The 25,472-nt window shown below is 45.4% G+C and overlaps 1 protein-coding gene across 5 annotated transcripts in view; it reads left to right on the top strand.

The window, feature by feature from the left end:
- PATJ (PATJ crumbs cell polarity complex component) overlaps positions 1–25,472 on the top strand; it is a 396,175-nt gene that overhangs the window by 252,489 nt on the left and 118,214 nt on the right. For all 5 annotated transcript variants that reach the window (XM_068239365.1, XM_068239368.1, XM_068239367.1 and 2 more), the window contains one exon: positions 10,481–10,572. In XM_068239365.1, coding sequence (XP_068095466.1) covers positions 10,481–10,572 — 92 coding nt within the window. The remainder of the gene's footprint in view (positions 1–10,480; positions 10,573–25,472) is intronic.

The following is a 25,472-nucleotide window of genomic DNA, read 5'->3' as shown; positions in this document are numbered from 1 at the left end:
GGACAGATGAGCGGCAAAGCCCTGGATGGGAGCCGCTCGATCTCACTGGCTCCGGCCGGCAGCACAGTGGGAGAGACTGACCAAGCTGCAGGATATTCGCAGCAGGGTCGGGCAAGCTGCCCGACTCCCAGAAGAGATGCACCGACGTTGGAATAGATAGCCACGGGCTCTGTTCACCAAACCACTCCGTGCTAACTCTAAGTGACCACCCTCTTCCTCGTAGTGTGTGACGTCACATGTGATGCCTGATGCTGACGTTTCGGGAGGAACGCCTCCCTTTCTCAAAGCTGGCAAAACGAGGAATAGAGGGGGCTGGCTTTTATGTTGTTCAAACACGCTGGCTGTCACTCAAAAGCGTAAAGCTCTATTTCTTTATTAAGGCCATGTGGTATCAGTGTATTTAAATTATATATCCAGTTGGATTCTCTTCTGGACATTTGATGAATAAAGTCTCCTCCCCTCCACGGCTTATCAACTTTTTCCACTGCGAGAAATTTTGTTCCCTTAAAGGAGCAATCATGATTTTCTTTATAGTGGGCTGATAGTGGATGTTTGATGTTCCCCTTCTGTATGTTAAAGCAGTGTTCTCCCAACCTCTCTCTTAGTGGGCATTTAGTCCTCCCCACATACTGCCTTAAAAAAGAGCATGTTAAAACATAAATGCCTCCCATTGTGTCACAGTTCATCACTTCATTTATCTAGAACATCTCCTTATTAGATGTAGAGACCACCTCTCTAATTTTCTCTACAGGAAGGCCATTTTCTCTACAGGCTCTACAGAAGCCACACTTCCTGAAATAACCTTGCTGCTTTTTCTTCTTGGGGTTCTTCACTGTTGGAGCCAGTTTTTTTTAAAGAGTAACTGTCAGGCTGCAAAAGCTAATTTAAACCTCTATTCTCCTGTGTTAAACAGTTTAGAAGGAAGCCAAAAAGGCAATACTGAAGTTAAAAATCTCTCTTTTGATGTGTGCTGAACAGCAAGGCGGTTATTCCCAAGCTCTTAAAAGGATACCACATGGCCTTAATAAAGAAATAGAGCTTTAGGCCCGGTTCACACTTGCGGTGGCCCTCCGCAATTAAAGCCTATGCGTCCGTTCACATGGGTCCGTTCTGCAGAACCGGAGCCGGACCGGATCCGGACTCCGGCCTCCGTTCCAACATGCGCTATTTTTTCATCCGGCCCCTCCGGCAGCCGTATCCGGGGCGGAGCCGGACTGCACCATCCGGCCAATACAAACAAATGGGAACCGGAGGCCGCACAACACACTGGCTGAGAAATCCGGATGTTCTACCCCACTTCCTATGCAGATTTTTGCGGCGATATTGGCTGGGGACACATGGGCAAGCATTTTGGAGTGGAGCAGCACGAGCTGGAGGTGTTGGCAGGATGTTGGCAGCATGTCGGAGGTGGAGGTGAGTGCTAAACAGCAGAGGGCCTGATTCCACAGGTCCCCCTTCTGCTGACCTCCCAGACCCCAACATTTTTTTTTTTTTTTACGTTAACTTTGCCAAACGGATCCGGATCGCATCCTGATTACCACCTGATGCAACCTGACCGGATCCGGATCGGATCCGGATCAGAACCGTACGGTTCCGATCCGGATCCGGTCCGGATCCGGTCAGGTCATCCGGTCCGTTTGGCAAACAACCGCTAATGTGAACCGGGCCTTACGCTTTTGAGTGACAGCCAGCGTGTTTGAACAACATAAAAGCCAGCCCCCTCTATTCCTCGTTTTGCCAGCTTTGAGAAAGGGAGGCGTTCCTCCCGAAACGTCAGCATCAGGCATCACGTGTGACGTCACACACTACGAGGAAGAGGGTGGTCACTTAGAGTTAGCACGGAGTGGATTGGTGAACAGAGCCCGTGGCTATCTATTCCAACGTCAGTGCATCTCTTCTGGGAGTCGGGCAGCTTGCCCGACCCTGCAGCGAATATCCTGCAGCTTGGTCAGTCTCTCCCACTGTGCTGCCGGCCAGAGCCAGTGAGATCGAGCGGCTCCCATCCAGGGCTTTGCCGCTCATCTGTCCCTGGGATCGTGAGTACAGCTACCAACTGTCACTGCTATCTGACCTATGAGAACTGTATCAATTATAGATAATTTAACACAGAACGTGCCTCAAAAGGAGAAGGACTCTAGTTTAGTTTATTATCTGGAAACACCACTGTGTGCTCTGTAAAGCTATCCAAGCACGGAGGATTACTCTCTGGTTACAGTAAAGATCGGGACCGCCTCTCTTATCTATTAAGATCATCTAGGGTCTATGAATGTGACCCATCACGGATCAACTGATCATCCTCATTGCTTGAGTTTATAAGTGTATCAATTGGAAACAGTTGATTTTTAATTTCAATTTTAATTTTTTATATTTTGATATTAAAGATGTGCAATTTATCTACTAGTCAATTATCATGTTCCCTCCAATGTTGAGGTTTTAAGAGGTACACTAATACAGTAATCATTCCAATCCTATCTTACCGCTGTCTGATATTTTTTACAAACTTTGTTTAAACGTGCTGCGTTACTATGTACTGCAACGTGTGCACTGTGAACAGCACATTGATTTTACAGTCCTGTGAGTTGGGCTGCGTTACTGGCTGCTGTAACGTGGGACTTTAACGTCCCACTGTGAAACCAGCCAAAAAAAACAAAAAAAACAAAACCCTGTAATGAAGACTGGTATTACTAGGAACAATCGTTAGGAATGCAAACATGTATCCAGGAGCACCCAAATAAAGCTCAAATTCCTTAAGAGGTGTGTGCCAAGATCCTCACCCTTGTACCACAGGGTCAAATGCATTAGTCCAGAAAAGGATCTGCACCACACGCCGATTGTATTTATCAGCTCTTAAACTTTTATTGCATAATAAAAATTACAGGCAGCGACAGCCCGCTGTTACGGCCTGTACGGCCTTTCTCAAGTTGCCAAAAGTGGTATTTGACACTTTTGGCAACTTGAGAAAGGCCGTACAGGCCGAAACAGCGGGCTGTCGCTGCCTGTTAATTTTTATTATGCAATAAAAGTTTAAGAGTTGATAAATGCATACGGAGTGTGGTGCCGATTCTTTTCTGGACTATAGGAACAATCGTTATACTGTATACCATATACCCCACATCCCCCGTGAAAGATGCTAGTCTTGATTGGGGGCTTTTGGGATTCTTAATGTAAGAACATATATAGAGAAATATTAGGGAAGAATAATTGGATTTGTCAGTCAGGTCATCTACTTGTTAAAGAGGAGCTGTCAGCCATAGGCCCGGTTCAGACTATGTGCGTTCCTAGCCCGCATACGGGCAGACTTTGCGCATAGAAACGGCTACTAATGTTTTCCAATAGCCTCGTTCACATGTATGCGTATGAGACTCATACGTTTCTCATCCACATTGCTGCACGCAGTTCTGTATGTCACGCACAGAAATGGACGCAATGAAAGTCTATAGATGCGTATCAAAAACGCGTACTATTGCGTTTTTAGCGTACGTTTCCCTCTGCGTTTCCCATAATTCTTTTCTGCTTCCTGTGTGACGTGTGTGCAAAACGTAATAGAGAACGCATTTGAACGCATAGAAAACGCAAACGCATGCGCTTTTTACCTTGCGTTTCTTTAAATTTATACGCATTCTGTGAACGCTGACAGTCTGAACAGGGCCATACTATGCCTGATTAAAAAAACGACATATATAAGTAGATAAATACTAGCTATACTTGCATAACATGTGTATTGCATGGTCCAAGTGTTGATTTCAGTGAACTTTATAAAATAACAAAAGGTAAATGGAGAGAATTCTGTTCGCTGGCAGGGGCCATCTTTACTCCCTCCAGCTGAAGCCAATGGTGAGGTCATTTCCTCCCTTACTTCCCCCACCAATAGCGAGCGTTATGTCACAGGTACCTGTAAATGCAGGGAATACCTAAGGAAATGGTAGCAGGGACGGGGGTCCCCATGGATGTGATGCGGTTCGGTGGTGGCAGCCTCTGCCCCCATGAATCGGCTGAGATGCCTGTCGAGCTGGAGTTTAGGGAGGGGGTAGACACGGACAGTCATGGGAGGCAGCTAATGAGAGGAAAATGAGTGAGAGTGACACAGGCTGCAGCCAATAAGGCTGAACTAGCTGTGTCTGTGCAGAAACTCCTCCCCCCCCCCCCCCCCCGCCCCAGCCTGCACTGCAACGTCTCTTGTGCGGCTGATTACTGGCTGCGTACTAAGGAGCTGGCGACATGAGGATTAATCTCTGCAATAAAAAAGTAAGATTGATTTTAAAGTTATGCATTGCCTTGTTAGCATTCCTTTTATATGATCAACAGATAGGCATGAAAAACAAAATCAATTTACTTCTAACAGTTACTCTTTAAAATCACATTTTATTTATGTTTTATACAAATTCAATAAAAGACATATTAAAATATGTATACATAACAAGAACAGTGGTAATTAGACACTACACAAATTTTATATTACAAGTATTGTATCAAGTAAATGACTGATTATCAGTGATCATTCATATCAAAAAGATGCCATATTGGGAATACTCGATCAATGAGATTAGACCCAAAAAGCATCTAGTGGGCTGATTGCATATAAGGTTTTTTTTATACCCCATCATATTTCTAAATAGGACCAATTCAATCATGAATCAACAAAGTTGATTTATTTCTCAACGCGTTTCGTGAACTTATGTCAAGTACAGTTCACTTCTTCAGGAGTGCTCGACTCAATCTTTTTATTGTAAGGTAAGGTAACCGACTGATTTCTAAAAAACAAAGGTAAGGTCAGCAGGAAATGTTGATCTTTCTGGTCAGTAGTGGCTGAATCGCACACCTGAAACAAGCATGCGGCTGGTCTTGTAAAATTTTTGTTACTAACATCGCTCACCTCGGGTTCCCTTTAAAGGGAACCCGAGGTGAGTGCGATATGGAGGGTGCCAACCAGAGCCGGATTAAGGCTAAATGGGGCCCTAAGCAAAGTAACTGATTTGGGCCCCCCCATCATGTCGTAATAGAATCAGAAGATGCAGCTGCACAGCAATATGCCGCACACACCGGGCAGCCGAGCTACTGGTTGCTATGGGCAACAGCACGCTTTCCTCTGTGGGTGCACAATGCAGGGAATAGCAGCGGCAAAATGCAGAGTGAGAGATGAATGGCTGGGACATTTGCACTCAGGGGCTGGGGCACCCCTGTGAAGAGGGCGCCAGATATCACAGCAGCAGCACTTTCCCCCTGCATCTCCAGCCTGGCAATAGCAGAAAGCTCTGGACACCGCCAAACCGGAAGCCGTTCCCCAGACAGAATTACATAACCACTCCCACCACCGAACAACCAATTTCCTCCCAAACTAGACAGCCACCATGCAGCCTCCATCCCAGTGAATACGATAGTCCAGCAGAGAAGGCAGCCGCAGTGGGGGAGAATGACAGCACCAGATGAATCACATTCACCTATTGCGATCCAAGCAATAGAGGTCCCGTCATCCGGAGCCCATCTGTCTCCTCTAGAGTGCTGCCGCTCTGTTACTACTACTATTACTACTTCCTACTTCCTGTCTGATCTGAGAATCAGGAAGTTCAGAGCGAGCGGCTGCACTGTAGAAGAGACAGATGGGTTTCAGATGACGGGATCTCTATCGCTTGGATCATGGATAGGTGAGTGAGCGTTTGCCATCTGTTGCTATCATTCTTGCTGCAGCTGTGGTTCTCTGTGGGAAGGGAGGGTGGAGTGGGCAGCGGCAGAGCGCACAGTAGCAGGAGGGGGACCTAGGAGGAGCACCTGGCTCTGAAGACAATCAGCAGCGCACGGCATCATTTGACAAGACAAGACAAATAACATTTATATCGCGCTTTTCTCCTGGTGGACTCAAAGCGCCAGAGCTGCAGCCACTAGGACGCGCCCTATAGGCAGTAGCAGTGTTACTTGTTGAACTTTAGTTGTTGAACTTCAATAGGACATGTATCTTAATTAACCACTAGATGGCAGCACTGGCTGAACACGATGTTCTTTCGTAATAGTACTATGTTCTTGGTTCAACATGGAAATATGTTCCTTCTGTATGTTGTCTCCTTTTGTTTTACTAATAGTTATATTTATTTGTAACTTGATGCCAGATTTCCGTATCCCCTGTTCCTATAGTTCCCCACTGCATCCCTGCCCTCTATTCCCTTTACAAACATGGCGTACCCTGCCTCCTGCGCAGGCGCCGTCTATACACAGCGGTATGCGTGTATACGTGGCATACCTGGCCTCCCGCGCACTCACACTGGCGGCAAGCGGCGTGACGTATCCGCCGCTCAGCTCCTCCTTCCCCAATACGTCCATACTACTTGGCTCCCTTTTCCACACCCCCTCGCTCACCCCATTGGCCGTTCACCCTGGCAACAACCATGCCCACGCCCCCTGGCCACGCTCTCGCAGCTTTCCCATCACAGCAGATGTAGATTATTTAAACACACAGAGCGGGCTTACGAGCACAGAGGTGCCAAGCCTTATCTGGACATATAGCTGGTAAGTGGTGTTTATTTGTATTTTACTTTAGACAGAGGATCTATACCTCATTGCCACATACTATTTCACACTACAACTGACATTTGTATTTATATGTGATCTTGGACTCAACACAAGTTTCTATTATGATTTGTATTGTTTTTTACCCCCCATCCCCTCCCGGCACCCTTCCAACTGTCAGCCCTTTCCCTATGAATTGCTTAGCTATTTACTGGCCACTATTACTCCCCCTTCACCGCCCTCACCCAGAGCAATTCATTATCACCTTTTCATTACTACTTCACGTCCTCCCCCTATTATAAGTACACACCTACGTTTACAGATATATAGCATATTGTATACAGCTCCCTGATATGGTTTTTCTGTCTCTGTCATTTTATAGTGTGATACTCCTTTGTTTAATGCCTGAAGAAGCGGGCTTTGTACCCGTGAAACGCGTCGCACTGTTCCTTGGAGTATGCAAATAAATTCTCGTTGACATTAATTGACAGCATCGTGTCTATTTTGGGTTGGTTGGTCCACCACCACAACCTAATTGTTTTAAACCTTTTAGTATCTTTTATTCTACTGGCGCCTCTGTACATCAAGTTATCCTGCGATCCACCCTTGGTGGAAGGGTGATACACCCTCCTTTCTTCTATCACAGAGAGCGACATCTTAATCCTGAGTGGGGACAGGTTTATACTCCCCACCTGCCTATACAGTGGTTACCTCAGCGGTAACCCATGTTTGTAAGTATAATACTTACCTGTCATTCTAACTCTCCTGGGCTAATACCTACTACACTATATTGGGCTCTCGGTTGTCTTTTTATATCTCCCACAAGTGTTAGAGAGACTTGCCTACGGTCTCCTACTGAATAGGTGCTGGCTTACTGAACAGGCAGAGCTGAGATTCGAACCCTGGTCTCCTGTGTCAGCGGCAGAGTCCTTAAAGGGACTCCAAGCAGTGCCTGTGAATATGCCTTTAAGCATACCCACAACTAATTCATTACATCCTCACACCTACCAGCATGATGTTTGTAATTATATCCCCCTGGGTTCCTTATATTTCATTGCATTGTGCTGAATCGAGCTGCCAACTTTGGAGAAAAGTCATCCTGTGGCCGTGATTTCGATCGCGAAATTTATCAAAAACTAAAAGGCATAGAGCAGCCGTTTATATATCATTGGAAAGAGGAGAAAAAGAGCTTTAAAATGATATGCATCTTATCATAGTTACTGCACTGCTCAGAGTCCCTTTAACCATTATACCATCCAGCCACCGCTGACTTTGGAGAAAAGTCGTCCTGTGGCCGCAATTTCGATCGCGAAAATATCGAAAACTAAAAGGCATGGAGCAGCTGTTTGTATATCATTGGAAAGAGGAGAAAGAGAGCTTTAAAATGATATGAATCTTTCCATAGTTACTGCACTGCTCAGAGTCCCTTTAACCATTATACCATCCAGCCACTGCTGACTTTCAAGAAAAGTCGTCCTGTGGCCGCGATTTCGATCGCGAAAATATCGAAAACTAAAAGGCATAGAGCAGCCGTTTGTATATCATTGGAAAGAGGAGAAAGAGAGCTTTAAAATGATATGCATCTTTCCATAGTTACTGCACTGCTCAGTCCCTTTAACCATTATACCATCCAGCCACCGCTGACAGGATGGCAAGGGCTGGTTTATGTGCTGATGGGGCACCATTGACTCTGAATGGGGCCCCAAGCGACTGCTTTTGTTGCCTGGTCGGTAATCCGGCCCTGGTGCCAACCCTGTCACTGCCACATAACACCAGTCCTGCACTCCCTTCACTGGCTACCTATAGAATGGAGGGTCCTATTCAAGATCGGCCTATTGACATTTAAATCACTGAATAATCTGGGCCCTGGATACATGACAGAAATGTTGCAGCTACGTAGCAATCCCCGCATTCTCAGATCCACAGGTTCTAATAATCTAGTCATACCCAGAGTCCACTTGGAAACTTTTGGTCCCAGAGCCTTCTGTTATGCTGCCCCTATGTTTTGGAACTCCTTACTTCAACAGATCAGGGCAGCTCCATCCCTAGACGTGTTTAAATCTAGACTGAAAACCCACTTGTTCAGTTTGGCATTTGCAGAAATATAACTTTTGTTGTGTGAATACTTCGTCCTACTACGAATTACTGAATTTGAGAGAGCCTAAGCGCTTTGAGTCCTATTGGAGAAAAACGCTATAGAAATGTTATTGTATTGTATTGTATATTTCCTTGTAAACTATGCCAGTTGTCTTGCAGCCCTGTTGATCTTCTGGCATAAGTAGTGTCTGAGTCAAAGCCCAGGAACAAGCATATGGCTAATCCAGTACAAGTTGAGGCAGAGTACCTGATCTGCTGGATGCTTGTTCAGGGTCTATGGCTAAAAGTATTAAAGATACAGGATCAGGAGGACTGCCAGGCAACTGGTATTGTTTATAAGGAAATAAATATGGCAGCCTCCATATCCCTCTCACCTCAGCTTCCCTTTAAGCTCAGAAGCATTGTCAATTTTCAGTTAGTGGTTTCAGCATGTAGAAGCAGCCACAGAAAGGAGCTGGCTATAAGGCATACCTGAACTGACATTCTGAGATATACATGGGTACTAAGTGTACTAGACTTATTAATAACCTGTCTGTCCCTATTTTTGCATTGTAAGGGTTAAAAAAGTAAGTGCTTTTATCTATGCAAATTAAGCTGATGAACCAGAAGGAGAGCACACGCAAAAGCCAGTATTGCTGCATGCTAGATAATCCATTGTGAAACTACACATTTACACCTGTTAAACACTCATACTTATGCCATAATATGGAAACTGCAGGGGGTGAGCTGATGACTGTACTATGGGAGGATAATTTCCTGTAAAGTCTATGGATTATGTGGTCAGTACACAATGGATGTAAAAGTGAGTGTAGTATTGAAGAAAGCAAGTAGTTGCGCATAACCACCATATAATACTCCACATTTTTATTGCAATACTAGTGACTTAGGGCCTGTTTCCACTACACGCAGATTGGATGCAGAAAATCTGACTCCAAAAAATTGCGTTTAGTGGAAACAGGCCCATAGGCATTCATTGGAGTAAGTTTTTCTGCATCCAATCTGTGTGAAGTGGAAACAGGCCCTTAGCTGTTTAAAAAATGGGCCAGGTCTGTCACTAATGCCACCGCGCACCCATCTGGATATTTGCTGCACTCTGGGGCTTGCGGCGCAGCCCTGTGTCCCTGTCTCCTTGCTTGTGAATGGATACAAAAGTTTCGCTAGTAGCCAGAATAGTGACCAGCGGGTCCAAGATGGTATGTAGCTGTATCCTGTAGTAGATAATGAACACAATCCATAAGTAAAGTGTACTTAGAAGTGTATGGCTATGAACAAATAGCTGAAATATGGTTACTTGGCACATCATGTCGTCTGCGATTTGTATTATCCGGGAACTTCTGAGTGCACCCAGACAATTTACAGCCTTGATAGTTTCTCATGGCGGAGATAACGTGAGCTGCATTCTCTTGTAGGACTTGGAGTACTGAGGACAGCTGCAGCCACTTACACCACACTCACTAAGCCACCCTCAGGGCTGGATTTACCATAAGGCACTGTAGGCATGTGCCTACAGGCACCTGATGATGGGAAGGCGGCTCACTCCCATCCCCGAGTGAATCCCTCCCTCCTTACCTATGCAGAGTCCTGAGCTGACATTGACAAGACTGACAAGATCTAGCTTCAGTCGGGTGCACCACTAGCTACTTAACACTGAGATTCCTCTAGCTACCTAATACTGAGGAACACCTGTAGCTACCTATGACGTGCAAGGGAAGTAAGGATAGAAGTGACAGCTGGGTCAGCCAGCACACTTGCAGTGTGGTTTGGTGGGGGTTTGTAAGTTCATGGAGAGAAAAGTCTAGGGTGCCAGGACATTTGTGCCTACATATGTTTACTTTCTTGAAGCTTTAACGATGACTTATTATTTTGTTTTATCCTTTTCGACTAGCTGAACAATCAAGTGTTGTACGGGAAAAGCCACCAAAACGCGTCAGCGATTATAAAGACTGCACCTTCCAAACTGAAGCTTGTGCTTGTAAGGTAAGTCTGTGATATCGGTGTGTGTTTCTCAGAGCCGGAACAAGGTCCTCCAGCACCCAAGGCTGAGACACCAAAGTGCGCCCCTCCATCCCTCCAAGCCGTCACACACTGATTGCTATTAGACTAAAAGGTGCCCCAGGGCCCCCAATACTCCCAACACCTTAATCTCTAGTAATCTGGCTTGCAGTCACTGCCATGTATCCCCCTTTCTTATTTCTCTCTGCTTCATACACAATAGGGGAATGATAGCCGAGTGAGTTTTGCACCCCCTCCTACACTGCGCCCTGAGGCTGGAGCCACTCTTGCCTCTGCCTTGGCCCGGCCCTGGGTGCAGCATACAAATGAAGTCCATCTAACAATTTAAAATATTAGCTTTTCATATAGTGTATTGTGTTAAAGCAAGATTGCTGCCAGTGTTCCCTCACAATATATTAATAGTATCGCAGGCCTCACCTGCTACATTTTTCTGGTGTGAAAACATCTTTTAGGGCCCATTCACACTTCTGGCCCACACTTTCAACATGTCAGCCAACCAGGGGAGTGTTATAATTTAAGTAGGCCACAGTTATTTGGACTGAGTTAGTCAAAAAGGCTTGGAGTGCAGATCGGCCCTTTAAGGGGATTTTCTCTGAGAGAGAAAATCTGCAGTTCTGTCAGCAGAACTAGAACATACCAAGAAACTGTTCTAGTACAAGGCCGCAGGTCTCCCTGACCTGGGCATGTACCGCCACTAGAACAATAAACATCAGCCATGTTATGTAAATATCCACATTCCTGCATATAGGTCAGAAGCCTCATTGATTATTAATCAAGTAGGTGTGTATGATGACACCACGAGTGGGTCCACCAATAGTCTGATCTAGGGGGTGGCGAAGATGATGTCATATTTAACTCTTTCCTAGTCAGTATTAAAGGCGGAGGGAGCTATGGGAGCTCATTCTGCTCTTTACTTTCGCAATAGCTCGCAAGGCTGACTGGGACCTCTAAGTATGTGCTTCCTTTCTGTATTCTGATATGTATGCTGTACATAGGTAGTCTAGATGTAACATAGAGTAGATACAAGAAGACCTGGGTACTTTCAGCAGGAAGGTACTCACGCAGCTGTAACGCAACATGGAAGTCTGCTTTGCCAGGAGATGATAAACTGTATCTATCTGTATTTCTGTTACTTGAATAAATAACGTAAACATTGAAGAAACCTGAGGAAGTCTATCTCCTACTTGCTGTGTGGAGAGTCAAGTGATCTCACAGTCTGTGAGACGTAACTGTAAGAAGTTACTGGTGTCTAAGCAAGGTGATATAGAAGCAGGTTCTAACAGGGAGCAGCTCTCAGCAGCACCTTCCCACTGTCCAATCATGCTGGAGTCGCTCTCCCAGTCCATCCAATCACCGCTGCTCTTGCCTGCTTGCAAAGACTCACAAGCGCAGAGCAGCTTTGAGGAGAGCAACGAGATAGGATTCATATGAATCAACAAAGCAAAGAGCAACTTGGAGGAGAGAGACAAGATATGATTCATATGAATCGACAAAGCGCAGAGCAGCTTTGAGGAGAGAGGTGAGATATGAATCATATCTCGCGGCTCTCCTCAAAGCTGCTCTGCGCTTTGTTTGATTCATATGAATCATAAGATTCCTATGAATCACATCTCGCCGCTCTCCTCAAAGCTGCTCTACGCTTGTGAGTCTTTGCAAGCAGGCAAGAGCAGCAGTGATTGGATGGATGGGGAGAGCGGCTCCAGCGTGATTGGGCAGTGCGAAGTGGTGCTGCTGAGAGCTGTGTGCAGCGATCGCCGCGGGTGAGAGGCTGAGTGAGTAAGTGCGCAGGGGATTTCTGGGGGGGAAGGGGGGGGGGGGGTTCAGTGGCTGGGGGACACCTGTTTCATAGTATCTATACATAAATACCTTAAGCAGGAACAGCTAGAGACTGCTAAATTAGGCTGGGGATTCAAAACATAGCAGAAATCCTCCTGCGCGGCATCCCTGACACTGTGTTGGGGATACTGCTTTTAGCTTTTTTTTTCTTGCCCGACACAGTGTCCGCTATGGAGGTTAATTGGAAGTATGGGTACCAGTCTTTAAACTTTGATAGATTATATGTGGAACTAGTAGTGCGGTGTGTCTGACAATCTGTGCTGTAACTGTCCTGTTCTTGAGCACTGGCCTGTTCTTATGCATGGTACACACTTTCAATTATGATTGGCCAATCACTGACCAATTTTATCACATGTATGTAGTATGAGGGTTTACCTAGACAATCTGTTCATAATAATATCTGTTGACCCTCATACTACATGGAGGTGGTAAAATTGGTCAGCGATTGGCCAATCATAATTGAAAGTGTGTACCAGGCTTAAGGCACACATGTTGCTAAGCAACGCAGGTGTCCTGTGTGTTACAGGAATGGATGGCACCTGCCTTGCTCTGTATTGCAGCAGTGATTCAGTTACATTAGATGGGACAGGACTGCGTTGCACACAGAAATGCATACAGCAGTGTGGCAGCACAGCACATGTATGTGCCCATCACACAGAGCTTTTTCCACACTGATACATGTTGCTGAAATCCGCTCTGTAATGTAAAAGTTTGCTCAGGGCCTTAGAGCTCGTTTCCATTATGGGTGGGGTGGGGGGTTTCCCTACACGTGAATTTGGGACGGGTAATTGCAGCAGACTGAAATTAATAGGCTGCTTCGAAATTCATGCGCGGGGAGAAAAATGGAAGGTCGGCATCATTTTTTTCGTATCATGCATGTAAATTCCTATATCCAGGCATAGCATGACCAGAAGGGCTCAGATGTGTACTTGCAACAGACTAAGTGGCGGCGTCCATTGCGAAGACAGATGCCGGCACAAGTGGAAACAGGCCCTAAGACTAACATGGGTATGCACATCCAATATTGGCTGGTCAGCTTTACCCCCTCCATGTAGCTTACCTACACAAGTCTGTTGGACCTCATACTACATGGAATGGTAAAATTGGCCAATCAACATTGAGTCTGTGTACGCACCTTTAGGGCCCTTTTCCGCTCGCAATCACAAACGCCATGATTGCGATTTTTCATTAATTTTGTTATGCGATTGCGATTTTTCATTTGCATTGCATTATTCCTCTTAAAATTGCTCCAGAAAATGATTGCAATTTTCAAATCGAATCACTATATCATGATTTCTATGATAAAGTAGCAACCATAGCGATTTAAAAATCACTAGCGATTTTGCGATTCAGCTGTGTAGTGGAAAAAGGCCCTATAGCTTGTGACCAAGTAGTCTGTGTGATGTACCGTATTTCGCGCCGTATAAGACGCTCCGGAATATAAGACGCACCCAGGTTTAGAGGTCACAAACCAGGGAAAAAAAGATATATATACTAAACCTGGTGCGTCCATATTCCAGGAGCATCTTATACATGTTCTCCCCCAAATGGTGTCCGCCTGTTTCCCCATGTCCCCTCCTGTGTCCCTTATGTGCCCTCCTATGTCCATTATGTGCCCTCTTGTGTCCATTATGTGTTCTCCTGTTTACCTTTATGTGTTCTCCTGTGTCTCTTTACATGCCCTCTTGTGTCCATGATGTTTTCACCTGTGTCTATACAACCTCCTGTGTCCCATATGTGTGTACCTGTGTCCCTTTATGTGTCCCATATGTGTGTACCTGTGTCCCTTTATGTGTCCCATGTGTGTACCTGTGTCCCTTTCTGTGTCCCATATGTGTGTACCTGTGTCCCTTTGTGTGTCCTCCTGTGTCCCATATGTGTGGCCATTCCCTGGTGCCAAGTGGGTGGTCGCTCTCTCCCCGTGTCTCTGATGCCCGTGCACAAGTGAATCAGTAATGCTCAGGCAGCCGGATCACATACCACATGGCCGCCGCCGCCGCCGCCGGGAACTGCCTCCTGTGTAATGCTGCTGGCGGCTCTTGTCCCGTGTGCCCGCTCGTTCTACTGCATGTCACTCCCCCATTTGCCAATGTAAATATCGGGCAGCTGGCTTCACTATCGCCGCGAGGATTGCAGACCTTGTCCCCCTGTGCGCGGCTGGCTCTATTGAAAGGCTCGTACTGATTGCGTCATCAGTACGAGCCTTTCAATAGAGCCAGCCGCGCACAGGGGGACAAGGTCTGCAATCCTCGCGGCGATAGGGAAGCCAGCTGTCCGATATTTACATTGGCAAATGGTGGAGCGGAGACGCAATAGAACGAGCGGGCACACGGGACAAGAGCCGCCAGCAGCATTACACAGGAGGCAGTTCCCGGCGGCGGCGGCCATGCGGTATGTGATCCGGCTGCCTGAACATTACTGATTCACTTGTGCACAGTCATCAGAGACATGGGGAGTGGGCACACACAGGCAGGGAATCCCCGACATGGCGGCGGTTCATATCGGCGGGCGTTCGGAGGTCGGGGATTCCCTGCCTTTGCCGTATAAGACGCAGGGACTTTTTCTCCCCATTTTTGGGGGAGAAAAAGTGCGTCTTATACGGCGGAAAATACGGTACTTTTATATTATTACCATTATTTGTCTCTGTTCACATAATCTGTGATGTGTGTTTTCTCTGTGGAGTGCTTTGGGCACTGCTTGGGACCCATTTCAGTAATTTGGTACAGCCCCCACCAGGCGTGTCATTAGGCGGATTGATCCGAGGCACCTTCCCAAATCTATCGCAGTGTTGCCCTGAACGTTGCCCTGCCACAGTGTCCCGAATGTTGATGGATGTCAGAGAGGCATCTCTGTTGCTATGGCACCGCGCCACAGCCATTAGGCCTCTCGCACACTACATGCAATTCCGATTGCGATTTGCGATTTTAATCGATTTTCACATGCAATTCTGATTTTCGATTTTTAATCAGTACTGCATGCTGTGTTTTTTTTTTTCTGTGTTTTTCTTTTGATAGCATCCAGGGAAAATTAGAATCGCAAATCGGAATCATAAATCGGATTTGCAGTGTGCGGTGGGGCCTTACAGTGGGCCATTACAGCAGTGCCCAGAAATCCTTACCCGGTATCCAGGGGGCGGAAGCATGCAGGGGCGGAGCTGCAGATGCCTTCCACTGCACAGCAGCAGACATCACATGGGGCGGAGCTACAGATGCCTTCCACTGCACAGCAGCAGACATCACATGGGGCGGCGCAGCCAGCGAGGGAAGAGTGGGCCTCACTTTTCCCTCATAAGCTACCCGGCAGCCAAGGAGGCTGAGAATTCCAAACTATTTTTCTGATAGATTGTAACATAAAAAAATCTGACCAAAGTATTACACACATGTTCAATTTTACCCAATAATGATAAAAATGATTGAAAACTCTGAAAAACTTACTTGTGTCTATACATCAGTAAACTGACAATCTACCCTACACCATTCAATTTTCAGAAAAATTGATCAGAAAAATCCACTACATTTGATCATCATATATCGGGGGGGGGGGGGGGGGGGAGGGGGAACAAATCGGAAATTGGATCAGATTTCTCACTCGAATAGAAAAAAACCCTTTGTTTCGGATCGCTGTTTTAGAATTGGTGTAAAATTGGATCTCTTCATTGTACGGTGTGTGGCCACCCCAACAGTGTAGTTATAATCAGACATTTTAAAAATGTGTTGAAAATCCATTCCACTTGTGGAATAATGACAGAACGCAAAGTAAACAATATAATTAGTGTTTATTAATGATTTACAGTTACATACATAGCAAAACATTCCGTAGTTCTTACATATAGAGGATTTGTCTTCAGCAGGGCGGCTTATGTTCCACCAATCACATTACAGATGGTCACGTTACCTGCTTATATATTTTACTCTCAGTCTCGGTTAAACTATTTTGTTATAAGCTGATTTAAAAACAGAGTCCTCTAGTTCAATCAATTGGCCAAAAAATACTGTATAAAAAGAGTTGTCCCTGTTATCTCTCCTGTGTTGTCGGCCCTTTATAGGCTACATGAGGCTTCTAGTGTCCATGAAGGGAATTGCTGGCAGGCAGCTACTTGTGTGCAGTAAAATGTCTCCCATCAGGACCAGCACAAGTGAGATATGACAGTGTGTGATATACAAGAGGACCCCATAGTGTGACAGGGAGAGATACTCCAAGTGTAAGGTTGCATTGAGTAGACAATAAGCAAGGGTAAGGGTAACCGATGGCAGAGGGGCCATACATGGAACCTATATGTGTGCTGACTAGTGATAGATAAGTGAATGTAATGTAAATAGGAACAGGGAACTAATGGAGGAGTAATGTAATGGTACACCATACAATTTTTTGGCAGATTTACCTGGCAGATTGATTATTTCCAACATGTCTGATCTTAATTTCGATAGATTTTTGTTTTTCCAATCGACTCTCCGAATCAATTTTCATATAAGTGAATGAAAATCGATAGGAAAAACGATCGAAAAATGGATCTGAAAAACAAAAATCTATCAAATTTCAGATCGGTCATGTTGGAAATAATTGATCTGGCAGGTAAATCTGCCAGAAAATTGTATGGTGTGTAGCTAGCATAGGTTCAGCAAGTAACAGAGATTTTGGCCAAAAGATCTTGAAGTGAACCGAGCACCTTTTTTTTCACTCAGGACATTTCTATAGCACATGAAAAATGTATGCCGACTATCTGTTTCATTATTAAAATAAACTTTAATTTTACCTTGTATTTTACATTCAAAGTTGTTAAATTGGCCTGTTTGAGCAGACCTGCCGACCGTCCCCATCCGCAGAAAGTTCAGTAACCTCTAATTGTTTTATTGCGCTAATTACCAAGAGGTAAACCATGCCTTTCATCAGCAAAGAGGGTGAATAATTAGGAGTGTGTTTTCAAAGCATGGCTTTGAAAACACACTCCTAATTATTCACCCTCTTTGCTGATGAAAGGCATGGTTTACCTCTTGGTAATTAGCGCAACAAAACAATTAGAGGTTACTGAACTTTCTGCGGATGGGGACAGTCGGCAGGTCTGCTCAAACAGGCCAATTTAACAACTTTGAATGTAAAATACAAGGTAAAATTAAAGTTTATTTTAACCACTTCAGCCTACAGCTTCGAAAATCTTATGCATCCGAGCAATGTTCACCTCCCATTCATTCGCTAATAACTTTATCGCTACTTATCAAAATGAATTGATCTATATCTCGTTTTTTCCGCCACTAATTAGGCTTTCTTTAGGTAGTACATTTTGCTAAGAGCCACTTTACTGTAAATACATTTTAACAGGAAGATTAAGATAGAAATGGAAAAAAATCATTATTTCTCAGTTTTTGGCCATTCTAGTTTAAAATTAATACATGTTACAGTAATTAAAACCCATGCATTGTATGTGCCCATTTGTCCCGCTTATTACACCATTTAAATTACATCCCTATCACAATTTATGGTGCCGATATTTTATTTAGAAATAAAGGTGCATTTTTTCAATTTGCGTCCATCACTATTTACAAGCTTATAATTTTAAAAAAATTAATAAGATACTCTCTTGACATGTATATTTAAAAAGTTCAGACCCTTAGGTAACTATTTATGTATTTTTTTTTTTTTTAATTGTAATTTTTTTTATTTTTTTTTAATACAAAAATGTATTTGGGTAATTTTAGTTTGGGAGGTAAATAGCCAATTTTAGATGTAATGTAATGTATTTTTTTATTCAATACAGGTATGTGGGTGCAGTTTACTATTTGGCCACAAGATGGCCACATTCAAAAAATTCCTAGATGCGAACGATGTCGCATCTAGGAACTAAAAAGAAGAGCAGAAGTTTCCTGGGGGCAGAAATACCACGCTCTCTGATGAGAAAGCATCGGTATTTCTGCCGGGGACTTAGATCGGTGAATGGGAATTATATTCCCATTCACTGATCGGGGGGGCAGCGGGAGCGATCGCGCGCACCACACGGCTGCAGCACCACTGCCTATCTGGACGGATATATGCGTCCAGATATGGCGAAGTGGTTAATAATGAAACAGATAGTCGGCATACATTTTTCATGTGCTATAGAAATGTCCTGAGTGAAAAAAAGGTGCTCGGTTCACTTTAAGCCTGCCACCAACGCCAAGGTAGACTCTTCTTGGGCAGGACCTACACTACACTACGCTACCCTCATCTAATGGATGCTAGTCATCAGTCTTTTTTTTGTTTTGTTTTGAGGGGTGGGGGGTGTTTAAATAACAAGTATTGGTAGATTCTCCTCTGGAGCACCATTTGCTATGCACTTTTACTGGATCTCTGTGATGCTCCATTCCTGAAATGTTCCCTCTTCCTCTGTGAAGACCAGCAGCAAATCTACTTTGAGGAAGCTGGATATGGAAGGAATGGGACTTCACAGAGATAAAGGTTTGTAGCTAATAATGTCTCATGGGAAAATAACCGATTTGTCTGTTTGATGCCTCATTTCTCAGGTATTCCCATTTCCTCCCTGTAAACTAGCAGGAAGTGGGAATTTCTGCAGAATGGGACTTCCCAGACACTAAAAAAGGGAATCATGCTTCAGAGGCGAATGTACTAATACCATTATGTTAATTAGATGTCCAGAGTTGAGGAACTGTTATGGTGGCCATACACGATACAATAAAAACGTTCGATTATCCCGTTTTTTTATCTAAACGATCGAATGAAAGTTGAAAATGTTTTTTTTTTCCGATCAAGAAATTCGAACAATTATCCCGTTTTTTTCGAGAAAAATCTGATCGGACATGCTGGAAAAATGTTTATATTCGATCTAATGGAATAATCAAGCTAAATTATCTAATTGAAAAAAAAATGAAAAATTGTACCATGTATGGCCACCATAAGCCTCACCTAACCTAACCTGTGCTCTCTCTACCCTATCACTACAGTCACTGAGAGTCTGCCCGGTTTTATTCTGTCTCTCAGTCTCCTTATCTGTGTCAGTCCTAACATCGTAACATAAAATTGATAAAGAGGGGGGGGGGGGGGGGGTTTGGGGGCTTTTTTTTTAACCACCCTGGCGTTCTGATTAAATCGCCAGGGTGGCTGCGGGAGGGTTTTTTTTAAATAAAAAAAAAACTATTTCATGCAGCCAACTGAAAGTTGGCTGCATGAAAGCCCACTAGAGGGCGCTCCAGAGGCGATCTTACGATCGCCTCCGGCGCCCAGAATAAACAAGGAAGGCCGCAATGAGCGGCCTTCCTTGTTTCGCTTATATCGTCGCCATAGCGACGAGCGGAGTGACGTCATCGACGTCAGCCGACGTCCTGACGTCAGCCGCCTCCGATCCAGCCCTTAGCGCTGGCCGGAACTTTTTGTTCCGGCTACGCTGGGCTCAGGCGGCTAGGGGGGCCCTCTTTCGCCGCTGCTCGCGGCGAATCGCCGCAGAGCGGCGGCGATCAGGCAGCACACGCGGCTGGCAAAGTGCCGGCTGCGTGTGCTGCTTTTTATTTCGTTAAAATCGGCCCAGCAGGGCCTGAGCGGCAGCCGCTGGCGGTGTTGGACGAGCTGAGCTCGTCCAGACCGCTCAGCTGGTTAATACTATTTTTTTGGGGGGGGGGGGGGGGAGGGTGTTAAAACAAAAGTAAAATGGAAAAGTAGGTCATTGTCCTGAGTTGGGAGGATTATACTCCCCTTTTTTGAGATGGTTAGCCCGTTGGTTAAGGTGTACCTGTGCTCTCTACCCTGTCACTACAGTCACCGAGAGTCTGTCTAACCCTACGTCTCCTAACCTGCATGCTGTACCCTATCACTACACTCACTGAGCGTCTGTCTAACCCTACAGCTAACCTGCATGCTCTACCCTATCACTACACTCAGTGAGTCACTCTAATAACGTCAGGTCTATGTATTTTGTTATAGTGGACAAACATTATTAGACATTTTAATAATTTAGAAATTTGACAGTACAGTATCACTAAATTTGAATGACACCTAAGTCAGTCAAAAAAAAAATCAAATGATTTTTGATTGGCATATCACTTAACCATTAATTTAAAAATCCTTTCCCTCTCTTGATTAGCCAGCAGGTGCAGGGGTCCCCCACCAGTAATTTGCATGATTAGCCAGGGGGTGCAGGGGTCACCCACCAGTAATTTGCATGATTAGCCAGCAGTTACAGGGGTCACCCACCAGTAATCCGCATGATTAGCCAGGGGATGCAGGGATCACCCACAGTAATCTGCAGCCACATAGCTATGTACTGAATTGAGAGGTGCAAGGTTAGTGACATGGCATTTGGAAATTAGAATTAATATTGGTGCAAGGTGGTAATCAGGTAAAGGATCAACATCAGGGGGAATACTGATCTTTTATCTGACCTACAAAAAAATCTAATAGTGTGTGCCCAGCTTCCTGTCTTTCAGTTCATAGTCATCTGTGTCAGTCTTAAAATCATAAATATAATAAGAAAAAAAAACGTTAAAAAAAAAAATACTTGGAAAGGGTCTTTTTTTTTTTTTTTTTTTTTTTTTTTGGGTGGAAGGGGGGGGGGGGGGGGGGGGCTAAAATAAAAGTGAAAATGGAGTCCTGAGTTATCCTGAGTTGGGAGGAATATACTCACCGCTCCTGAGTTGGGGAGATTATACTCACCTCTTTTGAGAGGATTAGCCTGTTGGTTAGGATGGTTGCAGAGGGGCCGGATGCTTTATAAGCCGGCTTGATGTTTGCGGTGTGGAAGCAGAGGAAGGATATTGGCATGTTGGAGGCAAGATGCAGCTTGGAGGCAGAGGGTATTGCTGGGGTGGATGGAAAAGCTTCCTTACATGCAATCATTACTCACCCAGGATGATGACATTACTGCTGGACATTTTGAATAATTTACACATTTGATGGTATAAAAATTGAACAATATAAAAATTATAGTAATAACTAAGGTTTTAGCAAATGAAAGCTAATTGCCAGCTCATTAATTGGTAGCTGGATTACATGCCTCATATGCAGCACCTGGCAGGTGGAAGCAGACCTGATGGCGGCTGGAGTGGTGGGAGGCAGGCAGGCAGGCAGGCGTTGCCAGTTGAAAGGCCTCTCCCAGGGTTGGCATTTTAGACCCAGTGAATAATCCTTGGGAAATTCGGTGATCCTTCGGTTGATGAAGCATTGCAGAAGATGTGGCCTCATGCGCTGCCGGTTGTAACCGCACAGTGCGTTTCCATTGGGGGCCAGCAGTTCGTAGGCATTTGCGATGGTGTGCACGACACAGGAGTACTTGTCCAGGATGGTGCTTTCCTGTCGATCCACCATCAGAAGTGTACAATCTTTCACTGGATCCTTCACGTAATCCTTGTAGCTTTTATGAATCTGGTTTAGGGCCACATCTCCAAAACCCTGGTAACAGCTGTCTGCCACCACCACCTTTCTTCCATCGCATGCAGTGGCAAAGGAATGTGCACGCTGACTGTCAAAATGAAGCTGGATAGTGGGCTCTGATGTTGGTTGGATGTTTGAACGCACATACCTTATGCAGGGAAGACCAGAGGCATCCTGAAATTGTTGTTTCAGCAGCTGCACAGCTGCCAACAGCACTGAAGTACAGATCATCCCAGTGCCTTGCAGGTGCTTCTTGTCATCCATGTCCAGCCCCAGGTCTGGCAGCCATTCCTCTGGATCGCTCAGCCTCCTTCTCTTCACCCACTGCTCTCCAGTGGTGGCCTGGCTGCTGTCAGCTGGCTCCTCTCTTTTCCTCTTCATCCCCTTCCTCGGTGTGTCTGTAACATGGCTTGGATCACTCCCCTTCCTTCTCTTCACCCACCGCTCGGCGCTAGTCTACTTTAGGGGACCCACCGCAAATCCCCATAGAGAATTTGAGCTGTGCTGAAAACGGAAAGAATTTCCGCTTTCTGCTCGTTGAAAACACCACAAGTCATATATCTGTGGAAAGCTGAGACTCTGCTCTAACGAATGATGCCACTTTCGGTGAGCAAAAGTTGAAACTGACCGCGTACGAGGCGCCGAACGGCCGCGATCGCGGCTCCGTCGGCCATCTTAGTTCTGTGCTGCTGATATCTTTCTCCCTCCTTATTGGAGGGATTGTTAGCTGGGGGCGTGGGAGAAATTTTTTTTTTTTAAGCCGGAGAATTGGCGAGTGGAGCCGTGACGTATGATAGTTCCCCGGGACCGGGCATACCCCACAAGCGACAGAATCCTCATCACCCGTGACCCTTCCCTGGGCCAGGACACCACGGGATCCAGGGTGCCAGGAGGGCACCCCTGCCAGCCAGCAACATGGTGTCGTGGATCATCTCAAAGGCCGTGGTGTAAGTTGTCCTCACTGATCACTACAGCTGCCAACTGTTGGGGTGGTGAGGGTTAACCCCACCGGTGTTTACAAATAACAATACAGCTGTGTGTATGTGTGTAGATAGCCGACAGAGTACGGTGCCTCCTACGCGGTGAGCTTCAGCTTTTGCTCACCGACTGTGGCATCATTCGTTAGAGCAGAGTCTCAGCTTTCCATAGATATATGACTTGAAGGGTTTTCAACGAGCTGAAAGCGGAAATTCTTTCAGTTTTCAGCACAGCTCAAATTCTCTATGGGGATTTGCGGTGGGTCCCCTAAAGTAGACTAGCGCCACCGCTCTCCAGTGGTGGCCTGGCTGCTGTTGGCTGGCTCCTCTCTTTTCCTCTTCATCCCCTTCCTCGGTGTGTCTGTAACGTGGCTTGGCTCCGGTTTCATCATCCTGTCGCCCTATTTAGCCTCTGTCACTGTCCTCTGGTCTCCTTCTTACCAAAAGTCTTCTTTTTAATAGTAAAAACTGTCTAATTCAGCTGGAGAGTCTAAAGCTGCTGCAATTCAAAATGGCTGCCAGCTCTAGACTGACTTTAACTGCCAGGCCGCATGCAGGGAGCTCATGCCGATGATGTCATTCTGCAGCAGAGCTGAATCCTCTGAGGTTACTGGTCAGTTGGGAGATGGCTCTTCTGTCCAAATATTAATTCCTGACATTTTCTCTGTTTACAAGCTAGTAACATCTTTTTTAACCATTTTTGGTAATAATTACATTCTAATTTCTGATATTATTTGAATGAATGTAAGTTGAAAAAAAGGCATAGCGGTTGTCTTGGTTTATTTTCTTTTGTCATTGAGTAGGTAAACTCTTGTGAATTGATGACACTTCATATATAAATCATATTCAGTTAGTACCTCATTGATAATAAATATACATTTTAGTCTAACTTTTCATCTTGCAGCAAAACCACTAAGCTTTAACCTTAAGCTCCCACTTACCATTTATGGGCATAAATTCCAGCATTTACAGGTAGAATGACTGTCATGTGACCACTGGGGAGCCATTGTGTGACAGCAGCACGCTGCTAGCCAAGGCCAGGTGCCAAGTCCAGGCCAGGTGCCAAGGCCAGGTGCCAAGTCAGTCCAGGGCATTCATGCCAAACTATTACATTCATGAATAATAAAATAAAAAAAAACTTGGTTCACACATACAGTCCTGCCCTGTTTGCATCAGTATTATTCTGTGTTTCTATGGCTCTGTTCACACATCAATCTGTACATTTCCGGTTAAGGGCCCGTTTCTACTTTAAAGTGAAGCGAGGGTGGCTACATAGCTGCATCGCATCACTTCCGCTTGTAGTCGCGTCGCATCTCCCGATACGGACGTGATTGGAGGAGATGGGACGCGGATGCAGCATGCTGTAGATTCTCGGATCGCTTTGCACCGCTCCACATAACCAAGACGCAATGGAAACTGTTCCATTGCCGTGCATTGGTTACAGTTCAGCCACGCTGCGATGTGGCTATGTAGCTGTATCGCACCGCGCACAGTGGACATTTGCCCCAAGGCCTCACATTAGACAACGCGTGCAGGAGCCGTTTCCTGCACGCATTATATGGCCTGCGGCGTCGTCGTCGGGATTCTGCGGTGCGCGCAGTTCAGCAGTGGTAGTAATTAATTAACCCGACAGGATAACGCCGGCTCCTAATGAGAAAAAGCTCCCGGGTGCGTCGTACAGCAACGCATCAAAACGCAGCATCGGGTGTGAAAGGTAAAATGAAAGTCTATGGACTTACATTTTACCTTGGTTAACGCAAAATATCAACTTTGCGTTGAAACGCAGAAAAAGGGCTCTAGTGTGAAAGAGCCCTTAGTCCTGTCAGTTTTGTATTAATATCAATTTTCTGTGAGTGTGTTTACACATAAAAGGTATACAGTTCCAATCCAGTCATATAAAACTGATAGAAAACTGATGCAAAACTAACAGGACCAGACTGGACCGTACCGGAAATGTGCAGATTTTTGTGTGAACCAAGCCTTAACTTATTAGGCTTGAAAACAAATATTTTATCCCAGCCAGCAGGATAGGTATGTGGGTATACAGCCCCCAACTAGCAACCTCGCACAGAGGGATGATGGCAAGGGAGCCTGGCTTGTAGTGGCGGAGGTTGAGTTATTTTGGGGGGAGATTTGTGTCTCTAGCGGTGGTGGGCAGCGGATGTCGGGTGTGAATGCAATAGGCATGGTGGATCTCGTACAAACACTTCAGAAACTTTTTAAATGAATGTGGTTATTCAGACTGGTACTTTGTAACCTGCAGGGTCAAATGAAAGCTCGAGACCAATGGAAGGGGAGAAAAATCAGAAACCATGTAGCAATATTATAATCCGACATAAAGCTGAAGAGACATGGAAACTAGGGAAGATCACCTCCCCACGTACACGTACACACACACGTACACACACACAGCACCCACACACACACACGTACACACATGTACACACGTGTACACACGTGTACACACACACGTACGTACGTACGTACGTACGTACGTACGTACGTACGTACGTACACGTACACACACACACGTACACACACGTACACACACACACACACACACACACACACATGTACACACACACACGTACACACACACGTACACACACGTACACACACACACACACACGTACACACACGTACACACACACGTACACACACACACACACGTACACACACACACACACGTACACGTACACA

The sequence above is a fragment of the Hyperolius riggenbachi genome, chromosome 6 (assembly GCF_040937935.1).
Source record: "Hyperolius riggenbachi isolate aHypRig1 chromosome 6, aHypRig1.pri, whole genome shotgun sequence".
Taxonomy (NCBI): Eukaryota; Metazoa; Chordata; class Amphibia; order Anura; family Hyperoliidae; genus Hyperolius; species Hyperolius riggenbachi.
Note: the sequence above shows the minus strand (reverse complement) of the source record. Positions and strands in the feature narration are given on the sequence as shown.